The sequence below is a fragment of the Rhinopithecus roxellana genome, chromosome 6, assembly GCF_007565055.1.
Source record: "Rhinopithecus roxellana isolate Shanxi Qingling chromosome 6, ASM756505v1, whole genome shotgun sequence".
Classification (NCBI taxonomy): Eukaryota; Metazoa; Chordata; class Mammalia; order Primates; family Cercopithecidae; genus Rhinopithecus; species Rhinopithecus roxellana.
The window spans coordinates 73,456,720-73,472,905 of NC_044554.1; the positions used below are offsets into that span (position 1 = coordinate 73,456,720).

At 37.5% G+C, this 16,186-nt stretch overlaps 1 protein-coding gene and 1 pseudogene across 3 annotated transcripts; both read left to right on the forward strand.

The window, feature by feature from the left end:
- The first annotated feature begins 343 nt into the window (after positions 1-343).
- Positions 344-2,884, forward strand: LOC115898147 (annotated as a pseudogene). Of its 2 annotated transcripts, none has more exons than XR_004057861.1 (2): positions 344-693; positions 2,826-2,884. The product of XR_004057861.1 is annotated as a U6 snRNA-associated Sm-like protein LSm5 pseudogene, transcript variant X2 (transcript). The 2 variants fall into 2 exon arrangements; XR_004057860.1 differs by having other exon boundaries at positions 344-686; positions 2,819-2,877.
- On the forward strand, positions 743-2,799 carry LOC104658635 (integrin beta-1-binding protein 2). The gene is made up of 2 exons (XM_010358704.2): positions 743-2,018; positions 2,386-2,799. Exons 1-2 carry the CDS (start codon positions 1,200-1,202, stop codon positions 2,611-2,613), a joined length of 1,047 nt encoding a protein of 348 aa, XP_010357006.1. The 5' UTR covers positions 743-1,199; the 3' UTR covers positions 2,614-2,799.
- Positions 2,885-16,186: the final 13,302 nt, after the last annotated feature.

A 16,186-nucleotide genomic window follows, 5' to 3' on the forward strand; every position in this document is an offset into this window, starting at 1 on the left:
CTGTGTTTTCCACTGAGTATAAAATAGTGAATTTGCAGTCTACTAGGGAGAAAGAGACATCAATAAAACAGAGACAAAAGCATGATTTTGAATACTAAGTGCAAGCTCTTGGGAGAAGCTGCAATGTGAGAGAGCAATTATTAATGAGTCTAACAAATACAGTTTATCTCAGAAATTTAAAAATGAGTTAATAGTAGAAAATGTATCAAAGTAGATCTGACCTTAAGAGCATAAAAGCCTAGAATGACCAAGAAACACCTAGAAAGCCAGGTAGTGGTATAGTATAGAGGAAAGGAGTAGAAGAAAAGATAAGAGAGGTCAAAGGGAAGGAGAGCAGAGGCCACTTCCGGCGTAGCCATGGCGGCTAACGCTACTACCAACCCGTCACAGCTGCTGCCGTTAGAGCTTGTGGACAAATGTATAGGATCAAGAATTCACATTGTGATGAAGAGTGATAAGGAAATTGTTGGTACTCTTCTAGGATTTGATGACTTTGTCAATATGGTACTGGAAGATGTCACTGAGTTTGAAATCACACCAGAAGAAAGAAGGATTACTAAATTAGATCAGATTTTGCTAAATGGAAATAATATAACAATGCTGGTTCCTGGAGGAGAAGGACCTGAAGTGTGAATGAGTTTCCTTGACTTACGCTAGATTCTGTTTTGTCTTTTAATGACAAGAAAATGGAATTTTTGGGGGATGAGATGCGTCAAATGGCTGAAGTGGTTGGCAAGGATTAGTGCTGTTGACACTATATGGAAGTAATAATGGAGGAAAGCTGCCCCTTTGAAAGAGGAAGAAAATGGGCTTAACCCTCATTGAGTTGGGGGTGGGGGAGGTCTCAAAATTGGTGTTTGTTTCTTAGCAGCTGCTGCTATGTCCAAGGCTTGGAATTGCCGTGGTGAATCTAAAACTGTCTCAGTAGTGGTGAGCTGACCTCACCCAAGTTCCAAGCCCTACTCTGCCTGATCCTTTTTTCCTGAGCCTCAGAGCTAAACTGCCCCTGAGCTCTTTTCTATTGGCTGGAAAGACCAATTGAAGTTCCCTTGCCCATGTTAGGAGGTGTACGCCTCCTGAACTAAAGATAGAAACAGCTGGCCCTTCCAGGCAGCTAAAAGCCTCTAGACTAAGAGGTGTTCCCCATTCGGCAGCCAGACTCCTTGAAATACCCTTTCAGTAATTCTACCAACGCTTCCATGTCTCTACTCTGTCGTAACAAAGGCTGTGGGCAGCACTTTGACCCTAATACCAACCTTCCTGATTGCTGTTGCCATCACCCTGGGGTCCCAATCTTCCATGATGCACTTAAGGGTTGGTCCTGCTGCCGAAAGCGAACTGTAGATTTCTCTGAGTTCTTAAACATCAAGGGCTGTACTATGGGACCACACTGTGCTGAGAAGCTTCCTGAGGCCCCTCAACCTGAAGGCCCTGCTACAAGCAGTTCACTTCAGGAGCAAAAACCTCTGAATGTGATTCCAAAGTCAGCAGAGACCTTGCACCGGGAGAGGCCCAAGTCAGAGTTGCCTCTGAAGCTGCTGCCGCTAAATATATCCCAAGCCCTGGAAATGGCATTGGAACAGAAGGAATTAGACCAGGAACCTGGGGCAGGACTTGATAGTAGTCTGATCCGGACTGGTTCCAGCTGCCAGAACCCAGGATGTGATGCTGTTTACCAAGGCCCTGAGAGTGATGCTACTCCATGTACCTACCACCCAGGAGCACCCCGATTCCATGAGGGGATGAAGTCTTGGAGCTGTTGTGGCATCCAGACCCTGGATTTTGGGGCATTCTTGGCACAGCCAGGGTGCAGAGTTGGTAGACATGACTGGGGGAAGCAGCTCCCAGCATCTTGCCGCCATGATTGGCACCAGACAGATTCCTTAGTAGTGGTGACTGTATATGGCCAGATTCCACTTCCTGCGTTTATCTGGGTGAAGGCCAGTCAAACTGAGCTTCATGTCCACATTGTCTTTGATGGTAACCGTGTGTTCCAAGCACAGATGAAGCTCTGGGGGGTAAGTGAAGACCAGGGGGCACAGGAGGGGGAGGCAGATGGGGTGAAAGAGCGGCTAGACTGGAATAGAGGGTGTCTTGAGGGAAGGAGTTGTAGTAGGAAAATAGAGATTTTCTCTTCATTTGCTTTCATTTTCTCTCTCTCTCCTGCTCTTCCTACTTCCCTCTTTCCCTCCCCTCTTCCTTCTCCCTTTTCATCTCTCATTTCTTTCCTCTCTCTCCCTTATTATATTGTCTTATTCCTCCCTTGTCTTTTTTTTCACCTTATTTTAAAAAATTTTTCTCTCATTTGTCACCACTCTACGCTGACCCCAATGCCTTTGATTTCCTCATTCTGTCTTTCTTCTGTTTTCCTTTGCTCCTCCTCAGGTCATAAACGTGGAGCAGAGCTCTGTCTCCTTGATGCCATCTCGGGTTGAAATCTCCCTGGTCAAGGCTGACCCAGGATCCTGGGCCCAGCTGGAGCACCCTGATGCACTAGCTAAGAAGGCTAGGGCAGGGGTTGTGTTAGAGATGGATGAGGAAGAATCTGACGATTCAGATGATGATCTGAGCTGGACAGAGGAGGAGGAAGAGGAGGAAGCAATGGGGGAATAGTGACCAGACAGTTGATGTCTAGATAGGACCTCAATGATTCCCTTAGAATCTTAGAGACCAGGATATTGTTGGCCATGTGGTGTCATTGAGCAGCAGGAAGCTGAAGGAGGGGATAACAAAATTGTCCAAACCATGCTGTTTTTTCCCTTAAATAAATCTTGTATTCTTCATTTTCAAAAAAAAAAAAAAAAAAAAAAAAAAGAAAATGGAATTTTTTTCCCCACCTTCTAATGTTTAAATCCCATAAAGCTAAGTTTCCCATTAAAGGGAAGTGCTTTGAAGATGTGTACCCATTTTTGTAAGTTAATCATAATTATCCTGGAAAAAGAAGAAAAGAGCTTCTTCTTTGGAGACGAAAATAAAGGTGTTTTTGCTTAAAAAAAAAAAAAAAAGGGAAGGAGAGCAGATCAGGAGAGGGCTTGTAGGAAGTTGTAAAAACTGACTTTTACTCCAAGGGACATGTTGAACCTTTGGAGTATTTTGAAGAGGGAAAGTAACATGATCTGACTTCTGTTTTTAAAAGGTCACTCTGCTCTTTAGGAATGGAGGAGTAGGAGCGGAAGATGATCATTATGATTTTTTTAATGTTGCTGAGATCTTTTGCTTAAGTTTTGTTTAACATTTTTTCCATTCACTTTCAGCAGTAAGATTAGTTTCATATTGTTGCCCAGTGCTGCCTTTGTCTAGTTTGATCTCATCCTAGATTTGGTGAGTAGGAGTCACTGTAAGCTGGCTCCTATGTCCTTTTGACGTGTCCCCCTCACTCCTAGAACATTCTTATTCTGTGGCACTTCAAGATGTGCTAGGATTGCCTGTACTTTTCTAAAAACATCCCTGGAAACAGCAATTATTCCCTAAAACCATAGTTCTTAGTAGTTGAGACAGTACTTGGAAACCAAGGTTTTGACATGAGGTAGTTTATATTTTTGAGTCTTTTTTTGTCATTTTTTCCAAAAAAAACTTGTTTTTATAACTAAATGTTCAAATTTATTGACAGATTTGTTCATTTTGATGATTCATTTATGTTTCTTAAAAATATTTATCTTACCTTTATTTCTTAAAGAATTTTCACTAGGCCTTTAACACTCTAAAAGAAACAGGTTTGAGTTTTGATCAACTCTTCTTTTTGAGGTCTTCGTTTGTTTTTTATTTCAGTAATTTCTGCTTTCATCTTAATTTTCTTGAATTTACTTTGTGTTGATCATATTTATCTTCGATTTTTATTTTTAATTTTTTTAGAAATGCAGTCTTACTTTGTAACCAAAGCTGGAGTGCAGTGATGCAATCATAGCACACTGCAGCCTCAAACTCCTGGGTTTATGCTATCCTCCTGCCTCAGATCCCCAAGTACCTAGGACAACGGGGGCACACCACCACCTTTAGCTAATTTTTTTTCTTTTTCTCACTGTCTTGCCCAGGCTGGTCTCAAACTCCTTGGCTCAAGCAATCCTCTTACCTCCGCCTGCCAACAGGCTGGGATTATAGGCATGAGCCATCGTGCCTGGCCTGGTGTTCAATATTCTTGAGTTGAGTGCTTAGAATATATTTTCACATTTTCTTTATATAAATTAATTCCATTATGAAATAAAAGAATACTTATGGCATGTATGGAATATTAAATATAATGAAATTGACAACCTTTTCTCCAGCAAATAAAGATTATTGTTGCCATTGCTGTCTTATTGATAAACATCAACCTTGGTTGTGCATCCCAATCTCCTAGGGAGCTTTTAAAAATCCTGGTGTCCAGTTCAAGCCCATAATGATTAAATCAGAATATTAGAAATTTTCTAATCACCAGATAATTCCCATGTGCAGCAAAGTTTGGAAACCATTGGGAAAGATCAGTCATTTGTTAGCTCATTCGTCCTGTTTCTTGCTGATTACAAGAAGAAAACATTTTTGTTTTGTTTTTCAAAAATGTTATTTCCTGTAATGTATGTTAAACTCTACTGTTTCTTAAAAATACTGTGCCATAATGCCTTTTGAGAAACTCACAAATTGTGCATTTCACCTATACTTGTTACATGAAAGCAACAGAATACTGTAGAAACAAGTTCTCTATGAAATCAGGGGTCCTTTGTTTAAGAAATAATCAGAATAAGGGAGAAAATTAGAAACCCAAATTTATAATTAATAAATAAATAATTATTGCTTTTAGACAATTCATTTAAATAGCAACAAGTTTCTGCTTTTATGAAGGAGAGTTGTTTTGGCAGGGGGAAGAAAAAGAATTCATCCATTATAAAATTGATCCCAGATACATGAGTATTCACCAGTAAAATAAATTCATTGCAGTCCCTTGCCAAGTTCTTCCTTTCCTGATCGGTCCTACTTCTAGAGTCTTCTCCTCTCTCCTGATCTTTCCCTTCCCCCTCCTTACTTAATTTTATTTGCGAATTCTTGCCATTTGGAACAGTTTTTGGAGAACAGAAAAGTGATGCTTGAGAGGTGAAAGGCAATCACAAACTGGCCTGGAATCAATTGATAGGGGGAATTCTTGACAGCACTCCCCAGCTGATTCCCAGCTGTACTTGGGATGCGGCTGCTCGGCAGCAGTCTTAGCAATTTGGGTCCACTCATGGTAATTGGTTTCAGATGAAACCAGAACAACTCATTTCACACTGTCCTCATCCCACTGCCCGAGGAACAGAAGGACGTAATATAACATATTCAGGGCAGAATCCCAGCTTCATGGAAATCCCATCACTAAAATTCTGGTCTGAATTGGATGTGATTGTGTCCTGTTAGTCCCTGTGTGGTAAGAAGGATTAGTGTAATGTTATTGCAGTGGTTAGCTGTGCTCACCCTGCTGCTCTAGCTATTACTCTTATATTTCCCTCAGAACATCTTGTTTTAAAAATACTAAATGTATCCCTAATCATGTAATTAAGGAAAATGTTAGTGATCATATTCCTAACTTAGAAAAGAAATAGTGGGTGCAGTTTTACTATTGTTTTCACTTAATGCCCCCACCCCTTTTAAATTTAAAGCTTCAAATGAAAATACTTTGCAATAAATACTCTTTTCTCGTCTCTTTTAATAAAATGAAACATAATTTCAGAGTTTCTTTAGTAGAGAAATTGAGTCCATTCTATGCCTGTTTTCACAGACTGTACATGCTATTTTCAGCTTCAAGTCAAGTAACAAGATATTTAGCAGCAGATATTTAAACAATGTAGATCTATTAGTTAACATAAGAAAGGATCTGAAGGTGAGGTGCTTCCAGGGCTGGTTAAGCAGCTGAAGAATGCTATAAAGAACTCAGAGTTTCTCATCAGTATCACACTCGCACCTCCACCGTCTGCACTCTCAGTGTGCCACCAATATTTATATTCCTGGTAACAAGATGGTGTCACTAGAGCCAAACACACTTCCAGAGACTACTCAGTGATGGTCTGGTAAATGTTTAATCACCTTTTATCTGGAAAATAAAAATGAACAAAAAGCATTTTAATTTGCAGCATTTGCTGATTTTCATGTTGTAAATTTTCTCACTAGGGTCAAATGATTCCCAGGTCTAACATGATGTCTGTGAACACGGAGCTGGGAAGAGATGTGCATCATCATGAGTCAGTATAAGTTGGTTCTAACATACCACTGGATGCCATCCAGTCAGGAGCAAACTATATTTTACAATTTGTATTTCGGAAGGAAAAGCTTCCCCAGAAATCCATAAATTATCTTTTTTTGTTTGTTTGTTTGTTTTTGTTTTTTGAGACGGAGCCTTGCTCTGCCACCCAGGCTGGAGTGCAGTGGCCAGATCTCAGCTCACTGCAAGCTCCGCCTCCGGGTTTACGCCATTCTCCTGCCTCAGCCTCCCGAGTAGCTGGGACTACAGGAGCCCGCCTCGTCGCCCGGCTAGTTTTTTGTATTTTTAAGTAGAGACAGGGTTTCACCGTATTAGCCAGGATGGTCTCGATCTCCTGACCTCGTGATCCGCCTGTCTCGGCCTCCCAAAGTGCTGGGATTACAGGCTTGAGCCACCGCGCCCGGCCCCCATAAATTATCTTATGCTTCATTGGTCTGGCTTACATCTCATGCCTACCCCTAAACTAATTACCATGAAGGGGACTGGAATGACCATGATTGCTTACAAAGAATAATCTGCATTCACTCTCCGGGGCAGGGTAACTTCCTGTAAGCTTATGGGAGAGAATGTACCTGAAAAAATTTGGAGCAGTTCAACAAATAGTGAGGAGATGAAATGTACCTGCTGGGTGAGTAAACAATAGCGTCTGCCAGAGGTACAAAACCAGACATAATTATGTTCTTATGCACAAGTGCACATGAGAAGGAATATAGAAATGTAAGCACATATATTTTTACTCTACCTTCAGCATCTCTCTATGAGTCTGTCGTTAAGAAAAACACACAGGTCATTAGGATATGTCATCTTTTTGTTTGGCCAACTCCTGGAGCCTGGTCATGGTGAAACATCAAAGTAGAAGGAGATTACGAGCTGAGTTGGGTTGATGGTTCTCAGCACTTCAAACGGTGTGAATGGTTGGGAACAGCTAAAATTCCAAAAGGAAAACATTATCTTTTATATAAAACATGGCCTTGAAACAACGTTAATATGTTTTTGACTATGAGTACTTTATTATCTGCTGTTCAACAGCACCTTTCTAAAGCATGCTCATCATTTCCATCAATCCAGATGTTTCCTTTTTATTTAAAATAGGAAAGTCTTACCCATGTTGCATTAGGGAGAGCAGCTAAAGATGATTAAGAAGGGCCTGAGCAGACAAAAAGAAGTACTGTGTTTTCTTGAGATTGAAATAAAATAAGTGTGTTTGATTTTTGATGAATGGATAGTTTTTTACTTTCTATCCTGACACGTTGTAGTTAGTTCTTACTGTATTTTAAAATAATCCAGTTTTCTTTTTCAAAATACTCACCTCTGTCATTCATCCTCTTTGCTCCTCCTTTCTCAGTACTCCAACCTCAAACACACACATACTACTGTAATCTATGAATGGACTTTTTTTCTCTTTCAAGGAGACCAAGATCTTAGATGTCTTTTTAGCTCCATCTGCCATTGCTCACTATTATTCTGCTTATTGACAATGCAGAGGTGACATGAGTAGTTTGAGACTCTTCACTCATTATGAGGAGAGGTTAGTAACTCTGCTGCTTTAGTCTAGGCTATTCAGGTCAAGATTTAGAACCTTCACCAAATTGATGAGTTAAGTCCCTAAGGTGGGGAAATGCATGATCTTCTAATACAGGAAGATCTCTGTTAATAATGCCACCATAATAGTAATGATGTATCTGCTGCCATACAGGTTAATTGTGTTACATTGTTCTGTGCTACCTTTACATGGTCTAATCTATGCTGTAATTAGCAACTGAACATTAACAAGTGTTATCTACATGCTAAGGCCTGAAATAAGTTTTTCTTTCTTATTTTGTGAGATGGAGGAGTGGTAATCACTTTGCTCTCTGTCAGTAAAGAACTATAAGAGGTGAAGCAGGCTTGACTTAAAAGAGATGTTGGTTAGGTATAAGGAAGCAATGCTTTGAGGTTGATAAATCCTCCAAGAAAGGGTGAGTTGTCAGTCACAGAAATCTTTAGAGAATAAGTTTCTTTAACCTTGATATTTTAGAAGTCACTTACATGAAGACTAGAGGATGACCCAAAAGAGATGTGATATCTTCTTCTAGGTTTGAGTCTGTTCAGTGACGTAAATTTAGTTTCAGATCTAAAGCAAATTTACAAAGTGACCTTCCCACTCTGGGTACTGAATAGATAAACTCCATCTCTCAGGTCCAAGAAAAAAATGTTTGCTTCTCTAGAGGCATTTTATGAATATTTAGATTCCCCCCATCCATTTCTGGTGCCAGATAGCCAGTTTAAAGGATGTGTGAGCTGTGCTGTACAATTGTGTGAGCAGTCCATAAATATGTGTGATAAGAAAATAATTTACTGTTTATACTTTACGTAAAGATAATGATATTATTTCCCTCATATCAACTTCAGAAGGCACATATTAGGAAAACATATTTTATTTGTATATAACAGCTTCTCCTTTGCACCACTAAAACTTGATATTTAGATTTCTTGTTCCACTACTTTTCTATAAAGAAATGTCGATTTTGAGGAATACTTTTTTAAGTTGGTGCTCCTCAATGGCAAAATGTGTTTTAATAAAATGCAGGTAATTTACTCAATCCATTAATTAATTGACAAATTTAAACTTGTAATATCTCCTTTGCTCCTATGTTAACACAGGTGAAATGAAGCATCAGCAAAAGATTCAGAAACAAAATGTAATTTACAGTTAATCTAAGCATAAACATTTCTCCTTCTCCTTTATAAAAACTCTACATAGCTACTACTGCCTCCGGATTAGTCAAAATTTTGAAAATACATGTTTTTCATCAAGCACACTTTTTACATTTAAAAAATTTTATATTCTAGAATAGTTGTGGATTTATGAAACAATTGCAAAGATAGTAAAGGTACCATCCCACACAGTTTACCCTATTATTAATATATTCTGTAGTATACTGTGACATTAGTCACAATTAATGAATTAGTATGGATATATTTTTATGAACTGAAATCTATAATTATTAAGAATTCCTTAGTTTGTACCTGTTGTTCTTTTACTGTCCAAGAGTCCCACCCAAGATACCATCTTACAATTACTTGTCCTGTTTCCTTAGGCTCCATTTGGCTGTGACAGTTTCTCACACTTTCCTCACTTTTGATGACCTTACTAGTTTTGAGGAGTTCTGGTTAGATACTTTGTAAAATGTTCTTCAGTTTGTGTTTGTCTGATGTTTTCTTAGGATTAGACTGGGGTTGCAGATTCAGGGGAGGAAGCCAAGTACATTTGTAAAGGAAATTGTTTTATTCTGTCTTCCCATTTTCACACTGCAGATATTGTTTATGTTCACAGAAGTACAGGTTAAAGGGTCTCCTGGAAACATGGATATTAACTGCATTGCTTACCATAAAGTTACATGTAGAGCACATCACAAAGTTAAATTCTCAAAATCAAGGGTACATAACTTCAGCAATAATTTGCTTTCTTCTGAAAATAGTCAGGTGGCTATTATGAATTTCTAGTGGTGATTTCCTGACTTCTCAATTATAAAACTATGGGATTGGAAAGGACTAATCCCAGATGCTTGGGAGTCTATAGTACAAAACAGTAATTTTCTAACTCTTGCTAGCCATGAAAAATATCTGTTGAAATGAAATCTTGCATGGCCACATAAACAAATAAATAAAAGCAAAATTGGTCTGGTTACAGCAGGGCCCCAGAAGGACATGCTTAGCATAAATGCACATCCACTAGTTTGGTAGACTGGTAGAAGAACAGGGAGTAAGTATACTACTTCACGTGATTGGAGGATAATTCAGTGATGTGTGAGGTGTCTAGTGTTGCAACTTTATGGCACATAGTCACTCAAGAAATATCAGATTCCCTCTTCTTTAACTATAACTTAGCACATGTATCTTTACTTGCCATTTGAATATCTGTGTGTGTGTATGTGTGTGTGTATGGAGGTGTACACTCCAAAGGAAATACATATAATGATGAGAATATGAGATAATCATGATGAATAATTAATCTTATATTGTGAAATTAAGAGAATTACTGTGGGTTAATATCAAAACTCAGAATAACCAAATAAAAATATTTCCTGACATCTGAAATATCTTACATTTTGAAATGCTTTATGAAGACATAAATATTGGTTGGTCAGCAGTTTTAAAAACTGTTGCCTATATATCATCTTGCATTGAAAATGTTTTCATTGGTGTTATGGAGTGTCTTGTCAGTTGTGTATTCAGATATCAATATCTACTCTCTAATATTTTAAAAAATCCAAAACAACATCACTTATTAAGTTTATATAACAGGAAGATGGAAGCTGAGAATTCAGTGGAAAATTTGTCTTGTGTCCAGTGTATTAGTTGAGAAAAATAAGGAAAATAAATATGTTAAGGCCATTAAATAATAATTCTAATACACTTTACTGTGTTAATATTTACTAAAAAGTTGCAAAAATAATAAAAATGAGTATGAGAACAATTTTGCAATAATTATAATTTGTCTTTGGTATTTGGCATATTTGGTGAATCTCAATAATACATTTTATAACATTTTAAAAATACTACATTTGATCATGAATGGATGACTAATAACTTTTTAATTTGCGCTATCATTTTATATTATTGTTTTAGTTATTGTTGTGTTAAGGCATTTTGTTAATAATTATACTGCAATTGGTTTAAAAATATTTTCAAATCCATATGAGGTAGAGAGGGAAAACAAATTTTTTTTTTTCAGTTTACAAATGAACAAAGCAAAGCAAACAGCAATTGAGTAACTTCTGTGTATTACAGAGGGACTCAGTGGAACAACTGAATATCCTAAATCTCAGGTCTATAAATTTTCCACTGAAGATCATGGTTAATTTAGCTACATCTATTCTGTTTTAAATCTAGTTCCTTCCTTCTTTCTGTTTAACTAAGAGTGTTCCTTTTCCTTTATATTTGAATTGCCAAGTGGCTGAAGTCAGATAAAATTCTGTATGTGATATACTTGGTTTTGAAGTGGCAAACTTTTAGGTGCGCTAAAGGATGACAGAGTGAGGTGATATACTATTATGTGTACAGCTAAAGTTCAGAGTCACTGTAATAGCAATCAGAGCTTTACTCTCTGTGACTTTGTGCCATGATTTTTTTTTTTTTTCTAAATTTACTTTGGTCCTGGTCAGTTTTATTTACCTATGTCTTTCTTAGTTCACAGAAATAAGGCAAGAATCAATAGTAACTGTGGTCAGGCCACAATCACCATTAATAGTGATCCCTAACACCATCTGCATTTATGAATGTGATAATTGCTGTATACATTATTTATTATTAGAGCCTCCATATATTGGGGTTTGTTTGTCATTTCCTAGAATATTGGAGATATCAAGAGAACACTTGAAAAACTGGCCTTTAGAACTAGGGAGAAATGATGGTGAGATAAATTATATTATTTTGTATCAATTTATTTCAATAAAGCACACAATCAATGCTGACATTACTAGACTTTTCTGGGTTCCAAGAGATTATACAAAACTGTAATCTTTGAATCTGTATCAGAGAGATGAACAGATACTGCCTTCTGAATGGAAGTCAGGGACTAGGAATCTACTTCTTTTTCGGTTATCCTAGCTGAGCTATCTTTTTCAACAGGAAGTCACTTACTCTAGCCTTTAACTTGCTAAAGTGTGTTCCTGGTCAGCAGACAAAATGGACTTCCCCATGGCTAACAGAAGTACTTCAAGTTAAAATAGAACTATGCAGCCATAGCTGGGTGAGGGAGGCATCAATAACTCTATGTTCTCAGAAAGATGTTGTGAAAGTATCACAGGACCTTCTTTTCTACAATCAAGCAAAACCAGTTCCTGTTGTCAGGCCTGGACCAGAAAGCCAGAACCTCATCCAGCCTCATGCCACATGCCCTCTTACACACCCACCACTGCTCTTTGAAAGAACATAGAAACATAAGACAGAGACTTCTGGTTTGGGGCTTTGAAACCAGTCAGCTCTTACTTGCCCCAACCAATCAAGGCTCAGCTGCACTGACCAATCAGAACTAAGGAAGGTTAAATCCTTCATTTGCATAAACAGATCTCACTGGGAACCCAGGCAGGAATTTTTTGCTATAAAACTGGAACCCTCTCTTTGTTTTCTAGAATGTGCACCTTCATTTTTACACTGGAGGCTGCATCTCCCAGGATTTGGTTCACTGAAATAAAATCTCTTTCTTTCAAATTCCTTGTCAGAGAATGTTTACAAACTCTTTTGCCACAAGTCATCCCTATTTCTTTATCATTATTTTAGTGTGATGGAAGTTATCCATCCTTCATATGATGACATTTATGATATATTTTGAGAAGATGAAAAGGTCCAAGGCATAATTTTTATTGACTTCCTCTTTCTTGAAGTCCTTCCTGCCACTTCTGAATGTCCATAGTTCTGCGTTTTTACTTTTCTGGTGTACTTCTCTCTTTTAGTTGTGTGGTGTAGTTATGGGTGTGCTTGCTTTATCTTCTTTCCCTGAGTGCACATTCTGATAAGATAGCAAGAGCAGTGATTCATCACTTACCGCCCTTTTTAGTCACAGTCTGCTGCTCAGTGTATTGTGGAAATTCAGTGACTATTACTGAAGTAAATCTTTAGACTAACATGGAATATTATTTCAGTATAATGCAACTTTTGCTTAATGTCTGTCAATATTTAATATTGTTTGAAAGCTACCCAAATCACATCACTGTAAGTTATCAGAACAGAAGGTGCATAGAATAAACATCTCTCTGTGGATACATGCCTTTTGTTTTTCATGTGGATTATATTTTTTCCTCAGGATTTTGGAGAGCCCAAAGTGGCTTCTAAGTATTTTAAACATAGAGACATCTCTAGCTTTCTTAATGATTACAAAAGTCATTTCTACTTAAATTAAGCCTGCTTCACTTGTTATTGTTTTCTGTAATTTCTTCAGCTTTTTAATAGTCTATACAGTTTAGTAACTGCACGATGTTTAAGGTGTTTGGATGCCATTTGGAGGCTTCATAAAAGGAGGTCACTTAGAGTTCAGAAATGTTTAGAAAAGAGAAAAAAATCTTAGGAAGGTTCTCTTTGGAGTTAGCAATTCAGAACCTCTGCTTTGTTTGCATTCAAGATACAATATGCCAAGCTAAGATTATCTGTTGTGAATCGGGAAAAAAGCAAAGTTAAAAACAGAGTAAAGTAAGTTGTGTCATATATAAGGGGATATCTCAAGTCTCTTGTGCCTGGGTTGTTTAAAAAATTGTATTTGTAAATTCATGGTATTTTAAAGTGATGTGCTTACTGAGTTTGAAAAAGAAATTTATAAAAAGAATAGCAAAGTTTCATTGCTCTGCCTAAAGTTATGGCTCATAATTTTGGAACATATGCTCTAAGCTGTGTCATGAAGTAGGGGGAGGGGGGCTTCTGAGTCATCCTCTTTCTTGTTTAGCCTAGAGAGAAGGAGAATTTAAGATAGCCATTTATGCATCTAAACATACTTAAAATGTAGCCCTGCCAGAGCAGAGGATCCATTGAGAGAAAAAGAGAGGGGAGACGGAAGTGACCAAAAGCCAGCTTCTGGCTGGATAATAAATTTACACATAACTTCTGGCTTCCCCTCAAGTGGAGCTTTTGCAAGGGATTTATAGGTCAGATAGCTCAGCAGTTTGAGCTTGTTGCCCACCGTACCTTAACAAAGCTTGTGCGTGTTTGTACAGCTGGACTGGTAGCTGTGGGAGTCCCGAGAATCCCACAGCCCTCCCGTCCCTGTACCTCCCCTTCGCCATTTACCAGCACACAAATACACACAGAATGAAACTGTCTGACTAGCAGGTTAAAGGCCCACAATTCAAGCCCTGTTTATTTTCTTTCCTTGATTTCCTGCTGCTACAGTGAGTAAATGATATTTTTCCCCGTTGCTTTTTTTTAACCTGTTTGTCTATCAATGTCTGCTAGGGAATGGAAGAAATACTAATATTTTAACATAGTTTATGTGACACACGCTTTGGTGTAGTATTTTAAACCCCTCTCCCTCTCTCCCCATCTTCTTTCTCTTAAGCTCTCTCCACTCTCATTTTTTTCTTATATTTTTGGGAGAAGGAATTTACCCAAAGGAAGGAAAGAAAAACATCCCTGCACTCTTCAAGTGTAACTTCACCCTGAGGAAGGGTGTTATTTTAATTACTGCTGAACCCATTCTGTAGGGAGGCCTGTAAATGCTTGATGCAGCTAGTAGAGTGGCAGTTAATATGCCTTTTGAATCAGTGCCACAAACTACAAAGACTGCCATCTGGGGAGGTATTACATTTTTAAGAAAAAAATAGCTGAGACTTTTCTTTAAATGGGCTTGTAAATTCCAGTCAATCTTAGGTTCATTTCATTTTTTTCTAAAAAATTTTTTCATATGAAATATTTAAAATTATATTAATTAACCAGACAAGGAACAGCGATTCTGAATTTCAATGACTATGACTATACTTACAGGTTTGATTGGTGTGTTTGTATTTTGAGTTGTTTACTGTCATCTCCAACAGCAAGTTCACTAAATCTCTTTAATTTGAAAAGAACCAAACAGATGAAGAAAATTTTTTTGCATGCTTAACATTCCCGAATTATCTTTTTCTTTTCCTACCAGGAAAAAAGTTTTACTTAGAAAGCAAAGGTAGTGTATTTATTAATTTCTGATATTTTAAATAACTGGTCACCCTTCATCTCCCGTGTGTAGCTGTTCTGGCAGATGATGTAGGAAAGGAAGATTATTGGAGCTGGGCAAAGCTGGTCAGAATTCAAGTCTCGCAGCTTAATTAGCACATTGTTCTAAGGCAAGACATGAAAGCATTTGGAGCCTCAGCCTCTTCATCTGAGAAATGGGGAAAATACCATTTCCTCGCCAACCTGACAGAGTTGTTGAGAGAACGGAATGATATAATGGCTGTCAAAGTGCTTTATACATGGAGACATTTTATATAAATCTAAAATAGCCTTATTTTTCCAAAGTTTTAAATTATCCTTGATATATGAGCTTTTCCTTTCCTTCTTGAGGGCGTACTTTCATGGCAAATCCATAGCTGCTAGAAGTTACAAATTCTAAATTTCAAAGAAAATCCAAGTCAGACGTCAGAAATTCATTTTTGTAAAAGTTACGTTTACATTGTGCCTCTTAGTAAAATCTAGAGGTACCTGAAATATGATGAAAAAATAAGCAATTAATTGGATTTAGTGGTCAATCCAATTAATCTAACTATAACTATTCAGACAGAGTGGGCAGGATCTTATTTCAAAATTCTCCAAGATGCCTAAACATCACACTCTGTTGACGTTTTAAATGTACTTAGCAGGAAACCTTCTGATATTTATCCTTTCATTTGCTAACATTCCTTAGATTACTAAGTCCCATGGAATTGCAAACTTACAGGTACTTGTTTAGTAAGGAAAATACACATATAGCTTCACAAGTAACAGACTCTGAGCTACGTTGAACTTCCTGTAACACCTTTGCTATTAAAAAATCATTAGGGAGACTTTCTTTTTAAGCTATATTGTGCATTAAAAAGCAATTCAGAATATTCTGAGGGAACAATGGTTGAACAATTATTCATACAGGAATTTTCTTTGTCAAGTATTTGAACTCACATGTGGAAAATATTTTCCAGTTTCCTCTCTCATCTCCTTCCTCCTTCCATCTCCCTATAATCCTGGCCCATGGCAGTCTACTTTCAAGAAGGAGGCATCTCTGTAACAATGTTCTTGTCCATGTCTATATTCAAGTTCATATATCGCATGGCTATAGACATATATATTTATTCTTTAATAAGAGTAAGAGGTGTTCCCCGAATACGTGCTCTCATCATTTGGATTATAATAGTGACACTTTCTTCACCTGATAGTTTTTGCACAAAGGTAAATATTTTATTTGAGAATAATTAATAATGTTCTTCAATTAGAAAAGCTTAATGAAGAAAACTAAGTATATTGTTTGTCTGCTTTGAAAAGTATATCTGTATTTTTTCT